The sequence below is a fragment of the Volvox carteri genome (genome assembly GCF_000143455.1).
Source record: "Volvox carteri f. nagariensis unplaced genomic scaffold VOLCAscaffold_42, whole genome shotgun sequence".
NCBI classification, from domain to species: Eukaryota; Viridiplantae; Chlorophyta; class Chlorophyceae; order Chlamydomonadales; family Volvocaceae; genus Volvox; species Volvox carteri.
This window is the reverse complement of record NW_003307585.1, coordinates 803621-826870: the sequence shown is the minus strand read 5'-3', so window position 1 is coordinate 826870 and position 23250 is coordinate 803621. Positions and strand designations below refer to the sequence as shown.

At 53.7% G+C, this 23250-nt stretch overlaps 3 protein-coding genes across 3 annotated transcripts; 1 reads left to right on the top strand and 2 right to left on the bottom strand.

Moving 5' to 3' along the window:
* Nucleotides 1-5115: 5115 nt before the first annotated feature.
* On the bottom strand, nucleotides 5116-10629 carry VOLCADRAFT_95236 (uncharacterized protein; the record flags this gene model as incomplete). Its single annotated transcript, XM_002954326.1, has 6 exons — nucleotides 5116-5325; nucleotides 6335-6398; nucleotides 9314-9538; nucleotides 9624-9765; nucleotides 10006-10205; nucleotides 10622-10629. The coding sequence occupies 6 exons, from the start codon at nucleotides 10627-10629 to the stop codon at nucleotides 5116-5118; spliced, it is 849 nt and encodes a 282-aa protein (XP_002954372.1).
* An 842-nt stretch (nucleotides 10630-11471) lies between these two features.
* Nucleotides 11472-16888, top strand: VOLCADRAFT_106370 (uncharacterized protein; the record flags this gene model as incomplete). Its single annotated transcript, XM_002954399.1, has 8 exons — nucleotides 11472-11839; nucleotides 12018-12559; nucleotides 12938-13060; nucleotides 13571-13711; nucleotides 13799-13805; nucleotides 14730-14913; nucleotides 15111-15177; nucleotides 16757-16888. Exons 1-8 carry the CDS (start codon nucleotides 11755-11757, stop codon nucleotides 16886-16888), a joined length of 1281 nt encoding a protein of 426 aa, XP_002954445.1. The 5' UTR covers nucleotides 11472-11754.
* Nucleotides 16889-19421: 2533 nt separating this feature from the next.
* Nucleotides 19422-21847, bottom strand: VOLCADRAFT_95234 (uncharacterized protein; the record flags this gene model as incomplete). Its single annotated transcript, XM_002954325.1, has 2 exons — nucleotides 19422-19639; nucleotides 21730-21847. 2 exons carry the CDS (start codon nucleotides 21845-21847, stop codon nucleotides 19422-19424), a joined length of 336 nt encoding a protein of 111 aa, XP_002954371.1.
* Nucleotides 21848-23250: the final 1403 nt, after the last annotated feature.

Genomic DNA, 23250 nt, shown 5'->3' with positions numbered 1-23250 from the left:
AAGGAGTTCTTCCCCACTCTCTGAACGGAACATGTATAGCATTGTTTTTCCTAGTTTCCGGATTTAAAAAAGGGCAGCCGTTGACACAGACCAACTAACGGTATTATTTAACCGTCGGTCGTTGTTTGTGGTTGGTTGGCACCCTGCGCATCGGACGTGCGTTCCTGTTTTTGGCTGAGTGTGCATACATATACAGTAGAGGCACACAGTCACCTACAGGCGCATGAGGAAGGGCGTCACGCAAGCTCTGGTGCACTGCAGTGGCTGGTGCGGTTGCACACGGTCTCTCATCAGCCAGCAGCTAAGTTGCCAAATTTGGCGTCGTGGTGCCAAATTAGGATCCAGGGTGGGCTGCCTGGACATCATTGTCTTTAAGAGGATGTATGTGCGTTGCTGACTGACGTGGTGGTTAAGATATGACAATTGATATATCATGAGATTCTTCACTTCGTGCACTTTTTTAAAAAAATTGTGAAAATATGGAGGTAAAGGCCTCACCACCATCATTGTTTGGTCGACCCAAGAGATGCCTTCGCTACTAGGATTCGTACTTTGTCGTACCTGCTGGATGAGATCTGGGTCTGGAAGCCTAAGTTGAAGCACGGTTTGCACGGTCTTGCCGGTCTCCAAAACCATTTTGCTGTGGCCAAAACTGCAGTTTGGGTTTTAGCGGCCAGTATATTGTAGCACTGACCCAAGGGTCGGTTTGCATTCGTGGCGCGACGCGTTTAAAAGCTGGCTAGGGTTTTAATACGTGATACGTATGTAGCGGGCCGTCCGGCGAGATGTCTCTTAACTTTCTTCTTGCGGTACAAGTTCACCGCGATTCCTTTAGATCGGACTGTGCCATGTCCTCATGTCCTTTTAAGTTTGTTACGAACTCATGATGGCTCGGGGTTTTAATGGCGATTGGAAATAAGACTGATGATAGTGTCGTACAGCTTACAAACGACGGCGCGTTTTAGATAGAGTCCCATGGGGCGTCGGGGAGACGGGGGAAAGGGCAGGGGGAAGGAGGACATGCGTCTTTTGCAAAACACGTCGCGTGTCCTGTGGGGGTTGGGGGGGTTGACCGTATCACCCAGCGCCCCCTCGGGAGCTGCATCCGTGCCGTATCGTACCGTTCCCTGGCCCTGGGAGTGGGGTGAGGGGAGTTTTGAGGATGGAGGCCCACGCTTACATCCATACAGCTGCGCGCAGACATATACGTGTGTGTGTGTGTGCGTGTGTGTGCGTATGCTGTGTGGGTGTGGGTGTTACGTGCGTCGTCACATTGTCTGCCGGGGCCTGGGCTGGCCATAACGTTATGTCGTTATGTGTGTGGTGCACGCCTCGCTTCCAGTCCGTAGTAGGAGGGGCTGATGAGGAGGAGCTGCTCGGAAGCTGCCGACAGCCCGCAGGGGTTTTGGCGCCGAAATCCTGCATTCGGACAACGTTTTTGTATGTTTTAAGATATTGGCTGGTTAACTTGGCTGGCTTGCTGTCGTACTGACAAGGTTACGTGGGGATCCTTGGGGAGTAATAATGATGCTGGTGGAGTGGGGGGGGAGAGATGAGGAGTGGAGCAGGGGACGGGCGGGTGGGGAGAGGAGTGTGTGTGTGTGGGGGGGGGAGGTTGTTGAGACAGGCTGACAGAGGTTGAGTTCTGTCAGGTCTTGAGAAATCGAAGACGACACACGCCCATGCCTTATCTGTCATGCCTTACTGTACGATTAAGGAAATGGTTCCTGGGCGCGGAAAAGAGACGCGTTTAAGAAAACTCGCATATTTGCTGTGTTGTGCGCATTTTGGGGGCGGGGCGGAAAAGGGGGAGCAAAATGCTACGCCTGCATACGTGTCGTACATACGTACGGGATTGCTGTACATGGAAAGCCGGGAGGTGGGCTGCTGTGGATTGGGGCGGGGGATACATACGCTGGGCCACGGATGGGACTGTACGGCGTGTGTGTGTTTTCCTTGGCGAAGATGGTGACCCATGCGTACCGCGGAAGGGAGGGAGGGGGGGCAGCAGCGCTGTAGGCGTGGGCAGTAGGATTATTTGTGTGCATCTTACTGCGAAGCGGCTGGGAAGACGGCAGAGGGAACGAGGGCGTCGCATCGCGTTGCGACATGTGCCGTACTGCCGTACAGTTGCGCAGAGTCAGGAACGGAATCATTGCACTGCTGCGTTCGTACCTGTCTGCAAGTATACGTGCTTTGTGGATTGTTTTCTGTACGCTATAACCTTCACATTCCATATGTGTATACGATGTGCACGAAAAAAGGAAGAGGGAACAAACAATAATAAAGGTAAATATAATAATGATAATACTCTAGGCTAACTGTGCCGTACTGCCGTACTTCCCTGCGCATCACCTCGAAGGAGGCTGCGTTCCCTATAGCGCACATAAAAGAGATGCTTACATTCGTACATACATACATACGTACATGCATACATTCTTCCGTGCAGGCGCACAATGGCACACATACACATCGGTGGCCAGTTAACAGTTGGTTTTTAAAATTCTCGGGCATCGGGTCCAAAACACACACACACACACACACACACACAAACACAGACGAAGAAAAATAATTTGGCACACACGCGGAGACGCGCCTAAAAATGACTATCACGTGTATGGGTGTTCTCCCCAAGGCCACCTAAAACAGCTTGAGGCGTCTATCAGCATTTGTATCTGGAATATGTGCAGGTGCGGCAACGCAGGCGGCGGACCTGCCTTGTGTGTGGGTGTTTTACATGGTCGTGGGGGTGCGTTCCCCCTACATACCTGCAAACCGCCCTAATACGAGCCGAGGGCTCAAGGGCTGCCAGATCGCCCAAAAGCACCATCCTACCTCGCACTTCAAACAAAGCAAGTAATGCCAAAGGGAACGATATAGAGTTGCGGTGGGACCATATACGTTCCAGCATCCTTGCCAGGCGTTCAGGTTGCCACTTCATAGCTCGTCCTTCATATGCTCGAAGCGTGGGGAATCCATATGACATCTGATTTTGTCGTACACCGGACAGTCCAGCAAAATCTGCTTCTCATCCTCGATATGGCTATCAGTGCCGCAGCAAGGGCATACTCGCTCCTCCCTAGGTATATAACGCCGTCCGTTACGCGCTCTGTTAGCCGCCAATGCCCAACAGCAAAGCCTAAACTGCATAAGCTTGCGATTCGCTGAACTCGGGATAAACATTGCGATATGCGGGAGCACCTCCTTCCTGCCCGCTTGCTCGGCCGTCAGACCCATCCAATGCTTATACTTTTCGCCATGTGAATTCCTGGTTGCTTGCCCTGCTCTGACGGGTACCCGTCTGGCTGGACATCTAGACGCGTATGCAAATCGGTCCTTGAACTCCAATACCACACCGTCTGGCAATGGCCTGTTCATTAGCCATTCCCCTCGTTCGTCTACTTCGTGTAGCCCTTGCGGGGCCTCTTTCCATACGTGTTGGCCCAGGAAACTTAGAAAACGGAGGAGTAGCGTCCCCCATCCGGGCCCTTCGGGGTTGGAGATGGACTCTGCGACCTCCTGTCGCAAAACTTGGTGTGCCACAGACCCACGCTGTAAACGGACATGGTTCCAAAACCACACAATCTGTTTGAAAATGTTGTAGTGCAGGGGTAACTGCGACAATTCGGCGAACAGGAGGCGGTGTGTTGGTCTGGCAGCTCCCACAATTTGTCGCATGAACGATAAATCTGAAGCTGCGCCGCTCCGTCCTTTAGGCATGCCTCGAAGGGCCCCTCCGCAAGGTTATTCGCATCACTCCGCTTTCTAATGAGCCTGTCCAAGACCTGCCTTGTGTCTGTGCCTCCGCTTTCACCCACTATGGGATGCTTGTTTAGGTAACAAGTTACAAGTTCTGCACAAATGCGGGGGTGTCCATAAAAGCCGGGGGTGCCATGGACGGTAAACCGTTTTTAGTGCGGTGACGTGGTGGACCATCATCGTCCTCCATCGTCCGCTTGAGCACGAAGCACCTAAGTGCAACGTGCCGGGTCTCCCAGACTTCCGAGAGGAACCTGGCTAGTGCCAGGGGTGGCGCCTCGGCCACAATCGTGCGCATGTCGCCCCTTGAAACGCGAGGTCACGTTGGTATTTAGCCAACCGTGTACTAGTGTAAGCCGGGCATTCCACAAAAACATGCATTTCATCTTGTAACCGCCCCACAGTCGCAAAGCCTGCAGGTGCGCGCGGTGTGCTCATGGCAGTTAGGACCGGTTAATCTCTAACTCCCAACAGCCTAACCGGAAACGCATAAGCACTTGATGCAAACGTTGGGGCATGGCGGTTAAGGGCTGCATGAAGGCCACTGCCAGCACAACCACTTGCTGCTAGTAGGGAAGGCCACTGCCAGCACATGCATAAACATATGGCGGCGTGTGCTCTCGTAATAGCGGGGTCTCTCTAACTAGCCAACCCCCTTGCTTCGTGTCCCGTTTCCCACGCAAGGCCTTCGCATCTCCCAGTTCAGCCACAGTGGCTCCCTTGCAGAGCTTGCTCATTCTTGCAGCCCAGTCCCGTCCCGCTCCAAGATTTCCCTTACAGGGCTGGCTCCGGGCAGTGCGGAGAAGTGTTTTCTTCTTCTTCGCTTCAGGTTATACATTTGTGGGTTAAAATTGCTGTCTTGCATCTAACCTTGTACGATTGTAAAATGCGACTTCCTTGCGACACAAAAGGCAAGGCAAGGCAAGGCAAACCCAAGGCAAGGTAAGAGGCCCGGTGTTGGCGCATTCCGGAGGCCGCGACAATGGCAGTTGGCGGACCCCAACAGGCAGCAGCCGATTCTCCCAGACACTGCATTTCAGCAGTTGCCTGGATGTAATGATATTGCGTGGAGGATAGCTCGGACCAGCAGAACAGCTCGACTGTTGGCTGCTCAGCTTTGCAACATGGGACTGTCTACGTTAGCTCTTTACCGCTTATTGCTCAGTCCTGCCGTGTTGCGTTACAGTAGCTGAGCCGTCAACCGCAAGCACAACTCAGTAGCAAAACAACCCGTTGCGAAACCCCCTCCCAACACCAACCCATTGTGAAAGTTGCACTAGTGGCCGATAGTAATGACAGGTCTTGAAAGGACCCACAAGTGCAACGATCGCTGGTCGGTATAGGTCAAGAGGGTCATCACCCATGCCCCAGCCGCGGTGCTGTCTTCACCATTATGCGCTCGAAACCTCCGCTCGAAACTCTTCCAGCACCCCGCTTCTGAACCAAGCTGCAATCCGCACGGTTGTTAACGGCAGCGGTCACACCTTCAGAGTGCAGTGAGTGTGTTCCAAAGCGCGGAGACAGCCCTGCCTCCACAAAGAGCCTCCACAGGGGCCCCGGAGCAGTCTGTATGGTTGGGTGGGATGGTTGTGTTGAGCGGCGTGGTATGCTGCTCCAAGCTCGGCATGCCATCCGAGTTGGCCACGACCCAGCGGAGGGAAGGGATGGTGGTGACGATGCCGCACAACCCATATCGTGTCCATCGGTGCCGCTTGCAGCACACACGGACCACTACAAGTGGGGCACGATATGTGTATCAGGGTCTGCATTTCAGGGGTGGCACTGGCACAAAGTGGGCGCCGTCGGCAAAGTCCACTGGGAATGCAACCGTGTACCATCTTGGCGGGTGGATACCCCTTGGGTGACCCCGAGTGGACGGGACTATGCCCTCTTTGAGTAACACAGACTAGCTTGGACGAGCGGAAAAGCTGCAGCCAAGACTAAGCTATCACGACTACTAACTGTAATTATTACGATGATATGATGACTATTATTATGGATTTTATGGATTTGGGCCACCAGGTTGCATGAGGCCCGAGAGACATGGTGAACCAAAGCCGTGCCTGGTGGCGGTTGGATGCATCAGGGCTTGTCCGATGATTGCAAAGGCGGAAACACCACCCAGCGACATTCGCACCCTGTCGCATGTCAGTATCTGGTGAAATTGTAAGGGGGAGCATTAGGTGACTGCTGTCGATGTGACTAAGGCAACTGCAAATTATCCTCGTGACCCCACGGTCTGGCCAGTTGTGCAAACAAAGCAGGGTTTAGCAGCCAAACGAAAGTGCCATGCCCCTTGAAGGGTACGTCCGCGAACTGGTGGCACTCAAGAGGGAAACAATCCACTGAGATCCAAGCCCTATTACCAGAGCAGTGGTGCGCACGCGTCATGTGCATGGCCACAAGGGGTCCACCTTTGGATCATCAAGTCTTTAGCAGGTTGGCTTTGATTGTCACCAGCACCCGCTGGGCGTCCAAGCACCCCTGCCGAATGAGGCTCGGTAACACATTAAACATCGCCGACAGTTCCAGGAGTCTGAGATGGACCCTCCAGTTCCGATACCCATCAGCCCACAGCAAGGGCACCGTCCTCAAGGACCCAACCAACCCAGCCGCCATACGAAAACTCGGAACAGCATCTGTGTGGATGGCAGATGGGTGCGCGTGGGAAGGTTGCCAAAAGAGTTTAACCCACCCTAGACTGCAAAGAAACGTGCAAGATTTGGCGACTCCGACAGCTCATGGCTGGCGGCAGGACCAGACCTGGACCGGTAAAACTGTGGACCACATTGGGGCAGCGATAGCGACATGCCCGAAAGGTCCGCGATCTCATGCACCCAGTAGGGAGTACAGCTGTTGAACGCTGCGCAGGTTCAACCATCCTCTGCACTGCGAGTCTCATCCTTTCGGTACGAATGGAGCCGTTGATGGTGTCAACCCGCCCCCAAGTACTCCGTCCACTGCTCAGGTTCGAAAGGGCATTCCTGGTTACTAGTTGATGATCCCACGTTAACCAAGTCGGTGAGAACCCGCTCTCGCCGCTGGTAGGGCGCCCGCACCCCGGTGTGCGAAAAAACCCCAACAGGCTGGTGCCAGCCTACTGGGCACTGCACAACCTGGGAAAATTCGCCCTTGCTGTGCAAAGCCTAAAATTGCCGAGCTTCCTTGTGCATATCAATGTGGTGATAGCCGGACTTCTGAGACACGGTGGGCAGATAGCCGTGTGGTTGCGGCACTTCACACAAGCATCCCACGGGACTTATACCTGTAGCTCGGCACCACACGGTGCTCGATAATATAACATAACGTGCATCAGAAATTAGGCGGAATTTGGGAGTGGCCTTCTTTAGGAACAAAACCGAGGGGCAATACGCAGCGCAGTTGGCAGTCGACTCGTGGTGCCGCCCCAGTTGCGACCAGTTCGGTGATCGCAAAATTCAGTCTGCTGTTAGGCCGACGGTTGGTCAGGCTGTAGGGTGCTTCGCACAACAGCGGGAACCGAACAGTACCCAGGCCATGACCAGGCGGGACTGCATAAATAACTTCCAACATGCTGTTTTGGCTTTCAACCGGGCCCTCATCTGTGATGGCTGGTTGGGCTTAGGTTTGTCTGCGCGCGGCAAGCTCGTCCCGGCCCTCCTTGCCTTCAATGTCGGGACAACTCTCATGTCATCCACGCGCCGGGGTGCACTTGTTCAGGGCCTGTCGGTACCGGTGTTCTCTCCGGGGAAATGCGGACACCTTGGTTGCGGGCACTGGCTTGCCGTGTCACGCCTCTTATGGGGCACTTGTGTCGGCCGACTCGAGGCCGGTCCGGCATCCGTAGGATAAACTTGCGTTTGACGCGCTGGTATAACCAGTGCTGCTGAGGGATCGCTATATTTTGAGCCAAAGAGTAACCGTAGACTTGGTCTTGTTGCCGATTGCGATGGTGTTGAGCCATTGCTGCGTACATAAGATCGCGCCCGACGAAGATGCACTGTCTGGTGACGACCACAGTGGTCGAAGCTGTATGACTTTGGCACAACCCCCGCCGATGTGCGGCCGGGCGCGCTGGTTGTTGCAGGCCGCCGGTCAGGAGACGGGAAAAGGGGCCAATCCTTCTTAAGTAAGCCTCTTCCTTCATTGAATATCGGGACAAGATCGTTTAGCAGACGAACGCGTGTCTGCAAACGCGCATGGACAGGTTCCCTTGAATGGCAATGAATTAGTAGCCATGTCCTGTTTGCTGGGCACCCAGGAAGATCTTGTATATGTAGTGTGTTAAGATCTAGAGAAGCACGAAGGCGAAGTCGGGATGTATCGGGGAAAACTGATGTGATGAAGCGGGAGTATGGAACCAGTGCGCTGTCTTCTTGTGCTTGCCCGGAGTGGGCACTCATGTTGGATGGTTGGGTAGCTGATGTGAAGTGGGGGCAAGGAAGGAAATTTGGTTTCTGCATACCCGCGCAGCTTTAGCACCAAAAGTGATTTAAGCCTGCCCACACAGTGGGGCACGACAGACCGATTTAATGGGTCTTGTAGCCTCTTTACCCTACCGCAGTCACTTGAGTATGTACCCTTTGCGGGGGTGGGGTGCGTCACTGTCGACTGCCAAAGTAATCACAACTGCGAGCCACATCCGGCCATAACCACAGTGAAGACGGGCAGTATTAGAGCTCTTCTCACAAGAGACTTCTGGCCACATCCAGCCTAAGCACAGCGAGTGTCCAAAATTGCTGGCCACATCCGGCCTCGTAAGCAGCTTGTGTGGGATGTTACTGGCCCCTCCAGCCTGTAGCTGTCGGCTGTCGGTCTTTACCGGCTCCAAGCAGGGGAGAAGAATATCGGAACCGTTAGTAACCTTAAGCAATTGATGCGCGAGATCCGAAAACTGCCCGGCCCATGCGACCGCCTAAGCAGTCTATGCGCGAGGTCCAAAAACTGCCCGGCCCATGCGGCAGCATGAGCCGTCTATGCGCGAAGTCCCAAAACTGCCTGGCCCAAACGGCCACATAAACAGGCGATGTGCAATTCCACGAAAACTGCCTGGCCCAAACGGCCACATAAACAGGCGATGCGCAATTCCACGAAAACTGCCTGGCCCAAACGGCCACATAAACAGGCGATGCGCAATTCCACGAAAACTGCCTGGCCCGAACGGCCACATAAACAGGCGATGCGCAATTCCACGAAAACTGCCTGGCCCGAACGGCCACATAAACAGGCGATGCGCAATTCCACGAAAACTGCCTGGCCCGAACGGCCACATAAACAGGCGATGCGCAATTCCACGAAAACTGCCTGGCCCGAACGGCCACATAAACAGGCGATGCACAATTCCACGAAAACTGCCTGGCCCAAACGGCCACATAAACAGGCGATGCACGAAGTCCCAAAACTGCCTGGCCCAAACGGCCACATAAACAGGCGATGCGCAATTCCACGAAAACTGCCTGGCCCGAACGGCCACATAAACAGGCGATGCGCGAAGTCCCAAAACTGCCTGGCCCAAACGGCCACATAAACAGGCGATGCGCAATTCCAGGAAAACTGCCGGCCCATACGGCCTCACAAGCAGTTGATGCGCGAGGTCCACGAAACTGCCGGCCCGAACGGCCACATAAACAGGCGACGCGCGATATCCAAAAAAACTGCCGGCCACATCTGCCCGCGCAAGCAGTCCAAGCGCGATAGTACTAGCTGGATATAACCTTGGGGAAAGCGCTCTCGGCTTCGTGACTTGTGGTAGTTAAGCCCGGTGTCCGGTAGTTGCTGTGGCGCATCACACCGCCAGTGCCTGAAGGGGGCCGGTGGACAGAGCCAGGGTAGGTTGCATGCCTGCTGCAGGAGCCTGTCGCGTTAGCCCAGCCGTTGACACCCACGCTGTCTGCTGGCCGCGTGAGCCCAGTGTGACTGGTGGTGGTTCGTCCATTTGGGCGTCCTCGAACATGCGATCCCCCGTTGCCCAGCGTCCTGGCAGGTTGTAAACCTTGCCCCGGAAATGTGGCGAATACGACAAAGGATCTGTACAACATTATTTGTAACTGGGTGTGACAGCCGGAGAATTCAGTAGTTGTGTAACAGTATGTGTGAAAGACGCTCGAATAAACGACACCGAAGTGGTACGCATTAGAATTCACAACTCAAGATAACAACATTTCATAGCGGATTTGAACTCCTAATGTATGGTGACGTTCCTAGCGGCAATGGAAGCTAAATAGCGGAGGTTGGTTAACCACGTGACAGCTTTCAGCAACGCCTGACCTTCTTCGGACGCATCATCCGCCATTGCTGTCCAAATTACGTTAATGCGCTCAGTGGCGACGCGCACAACATTCACCAAGGCCCAGGATCCGCGTAATTGCGGGTGGCTGGCTAAGGGCCGGCGGCTCCGCACATTGTAAAAGATTATCGCTTCGGGCTGAGCTAACATCAGCTGGGTTAGCTCCTCGTGCTCCTTCAGCCTCCGGTTGAAGTAAGCGGTGAGTGCTGGCGAAATAACTCGCGCTCCTCAGCTAGCTGCTGTTCGAAGAGGGCCCGCATTTCGGGAGTGAGCACTAATCTTTCTGCGCCCGCAGCGCCAATTTCCATAGCCGACATTCGATTCTAGTAATGCTAAGAAAAGACGGTGCAACACATAACTAGAGGACACTGTCCCAGCAGCGGGACACACCTCTTGGTAATAGTCAAAACAACGGCAGTTAAAGAACCAATGCGCCTGTGGGATCCAAGTAAGGAGCTCGGCGTCCCCTGCCGTACTGCGGTCCGGCATATGCATGCATGCATGCGCCCTACTTCCACGCACCACGGCAGTTCCTTCGCAATAACTTGCCTATCTCTACACTCATACTTCGCTTCGAGAAGTCGAAGCATAGCTTACGATGTCATCTCTGACTCTTGGACCCGTTTAACTGCTTTTGCAGCACGGGATAACCTGCCAAAACGTTGGGAACTCGTGCCTCATAACCACCCTTTCTTGTATGTCAACGATGAAAACAAGGTTGTTTGCCGTTTATAACGGTGTACAATGAGGAGGTCTGCGGGCTCACGTCTGAGCATCATCTTCTTTGTATGAGCGTGCTAACTGAGGATTTGTGTTTAGTAAAGTTAATATGGCATGCCCGGGTCCTTTTTGAATAGGCCCACAGTGTTAGCGGAGCTAGGACCCGTGTACGGCTATTGAGCGCTAGCATGACTATTTAAGCGGACCAAATCATTAACTTCGTAAGTCTAAGTTGATATTGAAAATCCCGACTCTCTTGGCATACGACCGTTTTTCGGCACGTAAGCAAAGTCAGCTTACGCTTCCCAATTGCACTGGACTATTTGCCAGTACCTTACCAACCACATCAGGCATGGAGTTCATTTTCATGCCTGGGTTGATTGTGCAGTCCAACCGCTTCTCTTACGGCACGCCAATGCTGGGGATGCTTTATATATTTATAAATATGAATGAAGCATTCTAAGAGGAGTAGTAGTCAGGCCCAGCATGGCTTCGTCCAGGACGTCAGGCTACATAGTACCGAACTTATTTTGGGTGACGACCTTCAGCTTCAGCGGCTGTTACACAGTCATATCATATTCTTATCATACTTTCTACCCGAAGATGCTGACCAATTTAGCATCGGTAAACACTGACCGAGCATCGTCCTATTCGTCCAGCGGTGGCCGAGCAATTCCACATTGCTTTTCACGTGCATGCACTTTTTCCAAAGGATAAACGGCAGAGTCGAGGCCTCGAAGATTTGTCTTGGCTTCTGCAAGATTGGTGTATGCTAGGCATTCCCAAGATGGGGCAAAATCTGCAATCTTAACATTCTTAATATTTTCGCTAGGACAACCTTGAACACAACGCCCAACGCAACGCATGCATCTCCTGGGGAATTGTGCTCGTAAATGGCTGCGAGGCTACATTTTCAGCTTGAGCCTTGTAGCCTGCAGTAGGAGTGAATAGGAATTTGGCTTCTGGGTCATAAGGCTTGGCTTACTTGCTTCATCCTGGCGCACGACAGCATGGGCAGGGCCAAGCGAAGCCAGGAGGGCCCCAGGACGACCTACCTGGTTCAAACTTTAGCTCTTTGCTTCGTTTATCATGCTGGTGAGCAACCCGATTAACTGTAACCATTTCAGCCATTTCGCCCTTGTAACCACCCATCGACGCACCCACTATCCGACACATCCTTCTCCCCTGTCTCGTCAACCTTCCCTTATGTCAGTTAACCCTCACTTCCATGTTCACACCTTGCCAACTTCCTTTCTGAATCTTCCCCCCTCAGACACCTTCACCCACATCGCTCGACTCCTAAACCATGCAGTATGCGTCGCACAGCCCTCAGAACCCTTCCATGCCCGTTTGGGTCCCGGCCTCCGAAACCAGTTCCCCGACTACCCTTGCCCTTCCGCCGCCGTCTCAACCGCCGCGGCCTCGGGCCCTCCGAATCGACAACAGCTTCGCTACCTCCTGGCCCGTCCGTTCGCCTCCCATGCGGCCTACCTCCTCCCCCCTCTCCTATCCGTTTCGGAGGCATGGTGCCTCGTCAGCCTCTTTCTTACATGGTCGTACACTGTCGTACTGCTACTACCGCCTTTGCGACGGCGGCTGCGTGCGGCGCCGCGTCTCCAGCTGGGGTGGCTGCTTGCCAACGTGGTCAATGATACAATTGTACCTCCGCTTTGTTGGGGCCTTATGACCGTGTGGCGGGCGGGAGGTCTGGCCGGGGGCAGTACGGCGCCGTCGCCGTCGCCGTCGCCGCCGTCGTCCGTGTTCCACTACACCCCTGTGGTCTGTGAGGCGCTTGGCTACGCAGCGTTTCTTGGGGTGAGTGTACGGATGATGGATGGGGGGCGGGGGGAAATGGGGAGGACCCGCCTTACATTCGCCTCCCAGACCTCCGTTAGCCGGCACGGTTAGTTAGTTAGTTGGTTGGTTGGTTGATCCTCTTTTGCTTCCTCTCCTGCTTCACCTTTATCACCACCATGATCACCTTTATTATCATCGTCATCATCATCACCTTTATCATCTTCACTTTCGTCATCTTCTTCATCTTCATATGAATTCCCCTTCTTCTCTTTCCTTAATTTTGTGTCGTCTCCTCAAAAACCCCTCCCCGCCTCTTTTTTGCATATGATTCCTTTCCCCCCCCCCTCGCCCTCCCCTCCCTTCCCCACCTCCCCCCACCTCCCCTCACCTCCCCAGCTGCCTCCCTGGTTCGTCCACGTGCTTGCCGTAATCACAAGCGCCTCCTTGTGGATGATCACGACGCTGCTCGTACGACACGGCTTGGTGGAACAGGTGCCGTACAGCCTGTCGGGCTTGTGGGTACGACATGTCATCACTTTAATCTGGGTTGTGGCTGTTACAGTCGTGCGCGGACGACTCTGGCGACAGGTACTGAGGCTCATAACGCCGGCACCGCCGTCGCCGCCGCCGCTGACACGGGCAGCGGACAGCAACGCCGACGGCGACGGCGCTGCCCTCCGCGGCGGCTGGGTTGCCGCCGCTGCCGCCGCGCCGGCATCGGCGTCGGCGGCAGGAGGACTCTGCAGCTATAGTACGGGGGCCCCCGGCGTTGTCAGCTGGGGCACGTGGTTGCGTCAACGGCGCCAGAGACCGCCGGTGCCGTCGCCGCCGTCAAGTCTAGCGCGGCCGCTGGCGCCGCTGCCGCAGCAGCAGCCTCTGCAACAACAGTCGCGGCTGCCGTACGTTGACGTGTCCTACAGGGAAGTGGAGCATCAGGAGCCGCAAGGCGTGCCAGGGTCGCGGCAGCGTTGGGAGGAGGGAGGTCAGAGCCCGCCGCCGCCGCCGCCGCCACCACCACCGCGGCCGCAGCAGCGGCAGCAAGCCAGTACGGCGGCGGCGGCGGAGTCTCGGTCGCAGCAAGAGGACAGCAAGCGACCGGGGGAGCTGACGGCGCAGAGCTGGGGCGGCGGGTTTGGCCCCCTCGGCGACGGCTGTTTCTTCGGACAGCTGGTGAACGGTTCCAATGGACCTTGTCATGCGTACGGCAATAGGCAGCGGCTGCTGCGGCCGCCGCCGCCGCCGCTGCTGCTTGCACAGCCGCACCGTGAGCAGCAATCGGGGGTGTTTGCCGTACCACCACCACCGACTGAGTGTCGATCGTCAGGCTCGCCGCGGGCACCGTCAGCGTCATCAGCGGCGGCGGCGGCGGCGGTGGCGGCGGCGGCGGCTGTAGGATTACGCACGCCTCGACCTCAGGCGTCAACATTGCAAGAAGGATTGTTGACCTTGTCAACGTCGCGGGTACGGCAGCAGCTGCTACAGCCGCAGCCCCACCTAGCGGAGCAACGGCCCGGCCTACATCCCCTTACGGTGGCGGGGACAACGAGTCGCCATCGAGGGTTGACCCAAACCGCCGCCGCCGCCGCCGCCGCCGAGGCTGTGGCGGCTACCGGCGGCGACGTTGCCTTGGGTACGATTGCTGCCGCCGCCGTTGCCGCCGCCGTCGTCGTTGCGGACGGCGCTGTTCACCAAGACGATGACGACGACACGGTGACCTTGGCAGTAGCAGCATCGGCACCAGCACAGGCAGTAGCAGCACAAGCAGCACCAGCACAAGCAGCACCAGCACAGGCAGTAGCAGCACAAGCAGCACCAGCACAAGCAGCACCAGCACAGGCAGTAGCAGCACAGGCAGTAGCAGCACAGGCAGTAGCAGGACGAGGAAATGAGGAGGAACAGGCGGAGGGCAAAAACTGGAGTGGGCTCCAGTGGAGTGACGCCGATTTATCCGCACTGCTTTCCGTACTGCGGCCCCAAGATTTGTCCGTACCCACGTCATCATCCGCGCTACCATCAACACCATCCACATCAACCGAGTTAACAGAACTAACCGAATCGACCCCTGCGCCGTCGCCACCACTATGTTCCCGTCAAGACAACAACCAACCCCTCCGTTTTCCTCGTCACAACAACCAACCGTATTGGCTTTCGGAGCCGGATGCGGCTGCCTACCGTCCTTGCCGTACAGCAGCGGCTGCGTCGCCGTTGACGTTGGAGGAGCTACGAGCAATGGTGACTGCGGCGCGAACGGCGCCGTACTGTCCCGATCCGTGGTTTGACCTGACGCGGGCACATGTACAACTGCCGGGGGTGGCGGCGGAGGCGTTGACTTCGGAGTGGCGGAATGCCGTACTGCGGAGGCTGGCCGCCGAGTAAGGCTATCTCAGCGAAGCGCGTGTTGGCGAAACGGAACAATGTTTGCCCGTGACCTGCTTGCCCGTGACCTGCTTGCCCGTGACCTGCTTGCCCTCCCACTCCCTTTCACACCGACCCCTCCCTTCCCCCCTTTTCACACATTCCTGCAACCCGCACCCTCTCACCGTGCCGGGGGCCCTGCCGACTGCTACAGCCTGCCCGACGGCTACACCGTAATCGGCCTAACAGCGTACGAGAGCAGCCAGATGGCGGAGGCTGGGGTTAGCGGAGGCGGAGGCGCTGCCGCCGTTGCGGCCGCTGCCACTGTCGGGCGGGGATAGGGGCGCCATCGCCGCTCCATCACGCGTGCTACTGCTGCTGCTATTGCTGTTACTGCTACTGCTGCTACTGCTACAGTTACTGCTGTGCTACTGCTGCTATTGTTGCTACTGTTGCTGCTACTGCTGCGGCTGCAACTGCCGCCACGTACACTAATGGCGAAGTCGCCTCTGCTGCTGCGGTCATCAGCCGCCCTGGTTCATCGCATTGTGTCTTTATCTGTAACGTTTTGCTGCGCTCGTTTCGCCATCGTTTCGATGACATCGGACATGATGACTAAGATGTTTTGCTTGGCTCCTTAGGAGAGGTGCCCCTCGGGGTTTGGGAAGGACGGTTCGTAGCCAACATACGTTGTCCCATCGGCGGCGTCTGGGACAGTGAATCCGGATTTTAAGGGGCTTAGAAGATTATTAATGCTTATGTCTTTGACACCATCATGGTCGTGATGGTGGTGGTGATGGTGATGGCGCTGGCGGTGTCGACATTTAGGAACTAGCGAAGAAAATGTGTTTGTGTTTTTTGTGGGGGGGACGGTGGGCTTGTCCTACGTGTCTCTAGGCGCCCTCACCTTCACATTGGTGGGACATGAGACTTTGTGTGAGTGGCACAACCAGGGGAACGGCGCTTTGTGTGTTGGGACCGCTAGGGGCAAGAGCAGGAGCAAGGCAAAGAGGAGGATGGCGGACGTCATTATTGGATGAATCAAGAGATGGATGGTCTGGTGGGTAGGTGGAGGGAGGGAGGGAGGGCGGCGGCAATGCAGCTGTGCTGCATTCGTCGCTGCGATATCTTCTTGCTGCTGCTGCAGCGGCTGCTGCCTTTCTACTGCCGATGTGAAAGGATTCTGTTAATGATAGTAGTAGTAGTAGTTGTTGTTGTTGCTGCTGCTGCTGCTGTTTATTATTGACGCGTGAAATATTGTTGACGATAGAATGCTGCTATGTCGTACATCCGAAGCTCTTGTCCATCAAGGGAATTGTACTATTGGTGCATGCGCATGTTGGTTGGTCCAGCAAATTTGATAGTGAGTGTGTTAAAGAATCATTAACGATTACCATGATGATAATGCTGATAATGCGGACAAGAACAACATTATTATATTTTGCTGATAATTATGATAATGCTGCTGATGCTGCCGATGATAATAATAATAATAATAATAATAATAATAATAATAATAATAATAATGGTGATGTTGGCAATCGCACGGGAAGTGCAATGGGGGGAATACGACAGGCGTTGCATGTGCATGCTAGACCGGTGTATGGGAAGGAAAGATAGGCGGTGTATGTATGTCAGTACCAAGGTTCTTTAAGAAGAGGGGCGGACTGGGAAGCTGATGGTGGTTCGGGTTGTGGTGGTGATGATGGTTGGATAGCATTGTATGATGTGTATGATGTGTGAAACAGGGGGGTGTATCTTCGCCCGTGGCAGCTACCCTGCGAAACCCTGCCTTCCCCGGTATTTCGGGGCACCCTCATCCAGTCACCCTAGTCAACTCCATTCCTGGTCGGCTCGCAGGTTAACTTTATCCCAGGTCACCACCGTCCATCAACTAGGGGCGCAATGCCTTCCACCATCGGAAGGACTTTTGACCCTAATGGGTATCGATCCCTGGATCTCCCGGGGGCAATGGTCGCGCCTTACCGGTAGTGCCAAACCCTGTGTATGCGGTTGTATGTTCGGCGGTTTGGCAGCGGCCAGCGGAGCATAGAGGGCCCCTTTCGAGTGTATGATTTTAAAACGCTGGATGTGTAAATTTTCAACAGCATTGAACGTTTATGGGCGGACACAGCGCGGTAGGTAAGAGACGGGGCGTGACGAAGGCGTGACGAAGAGAGAAAAAAAAACCTGTGGACGTTTGTTCGTTCAGGGGTCTGCAAAGTTTGGTTCGTTACGCATCATGCTCCTATTGCAGCGGGAGGAACACAGTTGTTTTTGAATACCTAGGTCAGCAATTTAGGCTTAGATGGTAATTAAGTAAAGGCTATATACTTTAGGTAGGAGACAGAAAGCGGCGGCAAAGGCAAAACAGTTACAATTACGGTTACAGTGCCCGCACAAGCGCGGAGGTCCGTCGAAGCCGGGGGGCCCATGGACCGTTAGTGAAAGTTTTATCTGCAGGGAATTTTCGGGGTTCGACCCTAATAAGGAATCTGACGTGATCAGTGTCTCAGCCGCAACATGAGAGATGCAGAAGGACGTGAGGCCGTCCGTCTCCGAGCTGCATGTGTTGTGTGTCTGTTTCGTAACGACAAGAGGATGATGAGGGTAGACAGACAGACAGACAGACAGACCAGACCTCCACTCGTTCCGTCGTACGCCGTCACATCGTTGCACAGATCCCGTTTTCTCCTTTTTCGTGCCGTGTCTCGTGTCTGTGTGTGCTGTACTCCACGGCGGTTCGAACACCGGCATTCCATATGAACACGGCTACCCTCCACGGAAAGACAAAGCTTAGGTATTTGCCGTACCACTGATCGGCTACGTCAGCACCTTGCGAAGGTGTCCCTCCCTCCTTCCCTCCCCTCAAGGCTGCTGCTCAGGGCCGCCCGCTTGCCGTTGTGGTTGTTTTGGTCCTGTCGCTTGCCGAGGGCGCGCGTCGCATTGCGCACAACTCGCCATTCATATGGGCGCCATGCTGGCCGGGCTGCTGACTGCGTTGCGACCAAATCATCAAAATATTCGGTGTAGCTCAAAGCCGCTCCAGAGTACTCCCTTTGATGTTCTTAACTAGCATTCGCGATCGCTCTCTTCAGAACATACGAAAATCCCTGGAAAGATATGGTTAAACATTTTCGAGCTGCAAAGTCATTGGAGTTTGGTATCGACAATGAACAACCATCACGCACTCCTCGTATCCCGTTGATTTCCACTGGACTTTCCTCGTCCTTTTCCTCGTCCCATTGGCATCGACGGCCGTCGACGGTTGGCGCGCTTAAGTGTGCTTTCCGATCGCGCCTGCATCTGTTCTATTACACCTCAGCTTACTTTTTTCTTTTGTTTGAGTTCCCTTACCTTTTGCTTTGGGTTCCGCTCTCTCTCCCTCTCTCCGATTTTCGTACCCGGGATCCGATGTTGCGCTTGTTAAGAACAGCAAAGCGCCGGAAATCCCCCGGGTCCAATTAGTGCTGTTACCATCCACTGGTATATGAGTGTCGGTCATTTCCAACAGCGCTTTCTTCCGGCCGGCGTTGCGAAGGGGGGACGCGTGCGCAATTGCAAGGTCAAGTAGGGTTCAGGCTGTTGTCGATCCTCTTACGAGCTGAGTTCTGGTTTAAGGCGTATAATCTGCGAGATTCGTTTAATTATGTCTCCTTATAAGCTCCTGCAGAGAGCTGTGTTGAACATCCGCCTCAGTAAGTATAATAAACAGTGCTCAAATTGCTTCACTAAACGAGCACTGCGCAACGGCACCGGGATTTATACAACAGAGCCAAATCGGTCACTAAAGGAATTAAATGATTTTTAGCACAGTACCAAAATTTAAGAGTCACAGAGTATAGTCGGCAGCCCTCCGGACCATCCTCTCGCTAGCTCGCATCTTGGGCGACTACCGAAAGGTATCTCGCTCGTGAAATGATTGCTGGCTATCAAAAGCTGAATGATGCATATCTCGTGCTCTTGTGTCCTAGCCTTTTACTTATTATAGTATGTCATTGCCTGGTGGTTGGGGGAGCGCGGCCGTCGACCAAGGGTACGTAATCCGGCCGCAAGGAAGCGGTTGACCTCGCGAGCCGACGCGGTACACCACAGTACCGGAGCCGAAAGGAAGGGTACCTACCAGCTATTGTAATGCTACGATGTTGTTATTATTTTTGCCGGTTCTATGATTTTTAAAACGAACTGTTTCCTGACACAGTACCGAATGCTGCATCCACAAATTTCACGGCTTGAATGCGAAAAGAAGGCAGACCAGCCAGGTTAAGATATAGATGGAGCTTCAGCATTTGCGTACAGTAATTTTGACGTGCGCAAGGGGCACGTGATGCGCCATTCACGCTGAGGCACGGCATGCGAGTATGACAGTTTTCTTCATGACGCACGAATACCGACAAGTATGCACACAGCAATAAAGTTTTGTTTAATTAAATTACGGGCGCCTGTAGCGAGGACTTCAGTTGTGTCCACACTTCACAGTACTTCACACGCAACACTATGGCGGCTTTTGATCATTGTCAGGAATTCATGCAATTGCGTTTAGAACAATCAACCTACGAGCCGCAAGCACCGTGGACTCCTGCTTCAGTTCGCAGCAGAGCTTCCGCCGATATTCCGAGTCCTCCAGTCGCAGCAGCGCCAAGCAAGCACAAGATGGAAACAGTAGCAAGGTGCTTATTTGGAGCTCCTTCAAGGCTGGAGATTGAGGACTACTTTCGTCAGGCAGCGGCTCGCCGCAATCCACTGTTTGAGTAGCGCGCAGACAAGAGGAGCCTTTGCAGATGTACTCCAGACAAAGTCAGGAACGCTCACGCAACGTTTTGATATCGTCTTATGGCAGCGATCTTCACTTCGGATTCAGCCTGCCAGTTTGCTACTGCCGCTGTGCTGTAATAATGGGCTTTAATTGGATGATACGTCAGGCAGCCCCAATGTTGAATGTCAGAAGCTGTGACACATGGAATTTGGGAATGCTATCGTTTGCCTCTCCAGTTTTATTTAGTGGGGCGGCAAGCTGCGGTAAGGGTTCTCTCGCGCTCTTGTTCGTTGAACACAATCAAAGAGATGGTATATATCATGGCCATCCAACAGGCTGCAAAGCCGGCATTGAAATGTTGGACATCAATTTCGTCCTCGAACTGCGGCGATAGTAAGGGGGCAGGCAGGATCGGCAATTCGTTGTAAGCTGGAAAGTTCCGTTGTTCGCCCGGATCAGGCTTGGTAAGGTACCTGGAAGCCATTAACCGTTCCTATTGTTCAAGTAGCAACCCGTATAATTTTGCACTTGGCTCGCATCTGCGTGTGCGTCGTGCGGTGCTCTGCGTGCCGGTATCGGAGTATGATGGGAGTCCGTCCGACCGAAGGATTTGCGTGTCATGAGGACGGGTGCAACAGCGGATAGAATCCGCCTGGAACTGGGGATTTCTGAGCTTAAAAGAAGTGTCGCAACAGCGTCAGGCTGGCGGGCGGGGCTTTGTTGGTGCATCGGAAGGAGCACACGAACCACGGCCTGCGCGAACAACGGTACGAACTACCTGAACTACTGTGGCTGGTGACCCTGCCGTATTGTCGAGTGCGCGGTGATGGGGGGAAACAAGGCGCATTCCTGTTGCTGTTTGTTCTGTGACATCGTTGTTGTAAATTGTAGAACGCATGTATCAGTTTGATGAGCCGCCCGTCCTAAGCTGGCCTTGGGTTTGTGGTGATGACATGGCGGCGTGTCGTTCAAGAACATCTTCGTTCGCCTTACATGACTCATCGTGGAGTAGCGTTTTGTGGAAGACGTTTAGCTAAAAGTTGGAATGCTGGGTAGGTTTTCCCCCTCCGTTTTTTTGAACCCCGTTCAAACCTGAGCGGCGGTGAATGAGTCGCGGACATTATGACAGGTTTCTTGTTGGTGACAGAGCGCCGCGTACGGCAGGGTACAGAACGATGCGACGGGTTGGACCTGGTTTATGGATGCGTGCATTCATCACTCTATGCGGAGCGTTATGTCCTTTCTTTTTGTGTGTTGCATTCATTATGCTTGGAGCGAGGGTCTTTTTTAGAGACCCAACCACCGAAGTGGCGGAGTTGTCGGCGTTGTTGTATAGCTTGTTTCTTTACTGAAAAAGAGATTTGAAAAGAGATCCTGAATAAGATGGAAAATGATTTAACCCTACATACTTCTTGGATTGGAGGTGTGATTGGAATGTGTGGGCGAGATATGCTGATATGCGGTGGTAAGGAGTCGCCGACGAGGGCGTAAGTCGAACGGCGCACACACGCGTGGCATCGTAACCTTTGCCAACCTGAGACCCAAACTGTTCTTGTTCCTGCCCGCGTCAGCAATTTATATTACAAAAAATGTTTTGTGCTACGTTTTGCGGGTCGCGCGCGGCTTTTGCGTAAACTGTACAAAACAGTTGTCCGTTACAGCAGTAGCATTGCTTGACTTTGGTACTCACTGAGGTAATATTGCATAATTACTTAAAAGGTTTACACAAGCTCGTTCAGTCGTCGCACTGTGCAGTCCTCTACGAGTGTTGCGCATCTAGGAAGTGCGGTCGACTCCATCCCTCGACGGCGTGCGGCTAGCTACCGGCCGGGATCGCACCACTACCGCGGCAAGAAACGCAAATCAAACTGCCTGCTGACCTTGCGCAATCGCAGTCCTGAGTGTATGTAGCGTTTTGGGAGGTGGAGGTAGGTCGGATTTGTTTCCCCTCTAAATTATTGTTAATGCATGTCGTACGTCTCGCAACAGAAATGTTGGATGCCCACTGGTATGCATCGACGAATACTGAGATAGTTGGCGAGGATCATTCGTTCTGTTAAGTAAAGCTAAGCGGCACCTTGTGCTCTGTGGGCTCCAGGGCCGACGAGATACTGAATAAACTGAATGTTCTGCTGATGCGCCGCAAGGCGCCGTACATCCGCGCTTTTGAGCACCACCACCATGTACATATACATAAAAAAATGCATACGTACACGACTTATATCCATATTGCGGCCTGCAATGCATGGGATAAATTGCTGTGGTGGTGAGGTTGGTGAGGGCTGAGGCTTCGAGTACTGCGTTGTAGTAGTGCTGCTGCTGCTGCTACATACCCCGCGACCTTTATTTCCGGGTTCTTTGTCTGCATGCAATGCGAGCATTCAACTTTATGTAGGTATATATGTATGCCTCCTTACTTTTGTGAATTGTATGTGCATTTGTGACACACATTGATGGATCTTTAGAGCTTTGCGGCCTACTGGTAAATTAGGCGTATTATCAACCTCCGAAAGGAAGGTTATCCCATAAATCGAACATAGCGGGCTTGAGCTACTATTTTACTTAATACTTATACTTATATATACATATGTAAGTTTGTGGAGTCTTTCGTGTACATTCTACGCTGCGCGGCGCTATGCCGATTGTTGTTGATGGGGTGTTACACTGTGGGCGGCTCGTCCCCGAGAAAGGACGAGCACCGGGGGCCCTGACCGGGGGCCGAAACACAGCGCAGGGATGGGCGCGCGGCCCTACGTCCGTCTGTTCCTCCGCGCGCGCCTCTTTCCCTCACTCACGCCAACCGGGACGCTCTCCCAGCCCCTGGCCAGGCAACGCAGCGGCGCAGAAGACTGCGAACCGATTGTGTTGGTTGTTTTGATGTGGGGCGACGATTATAACGTTATCCCAGCTTGGGATGTGTATACCTTGATTTCCACTAAGAGTTTTGGTGGTTTGCATAAAATATCTGTATATAAGACGTACATATCTACTGCATTGGCATAGACATAGGCTTTCATACATCTTCCTGAAGTTTTAATTCGGCGTTTATTAGCTATCTTCTGTAGTGTGGTGATCTGGGCTTTAGGAGTATTCGCAAAAATGGACTTTGATCTTTTAAGTCCAAGAGTGTCCAAATACGTCGCAGCTGCTAACGAACTGTCACGAAATCGACATGACGGTTGCTGCGTCGGTCGTTTGTTGGTTTGGACGGTTAATGATTTTTTATCCTCACACGGGTAACTGTAACTTGTAAAAGCTCGGAATGCGGAAATGGTCTGGAAAAGTGCTATTTTTTCAACCACAAATTATAACAACAGGCCCTGTCGATTAACAAATGTTAGTGCTCTGTGTACAGTACGGAGTGTCGTACCCATTTCCATCGTACATTTTCCAGGATGACGGGCAACATCACCTGCTCAACATGAACACCGTGAGTACCGCTGCTCGTCTAGTTTGTCTGGAAGCGCGCTGATCTTACTTTACCAACGAACATCATAACCGCCCCCAACCCAACCGACAACGCCCGTGTATGCCGCCCAAACATCAAGTCACCCGTCTTCTTCATTCTGCTCGAATTTCATTCGCCATAAACCCATCT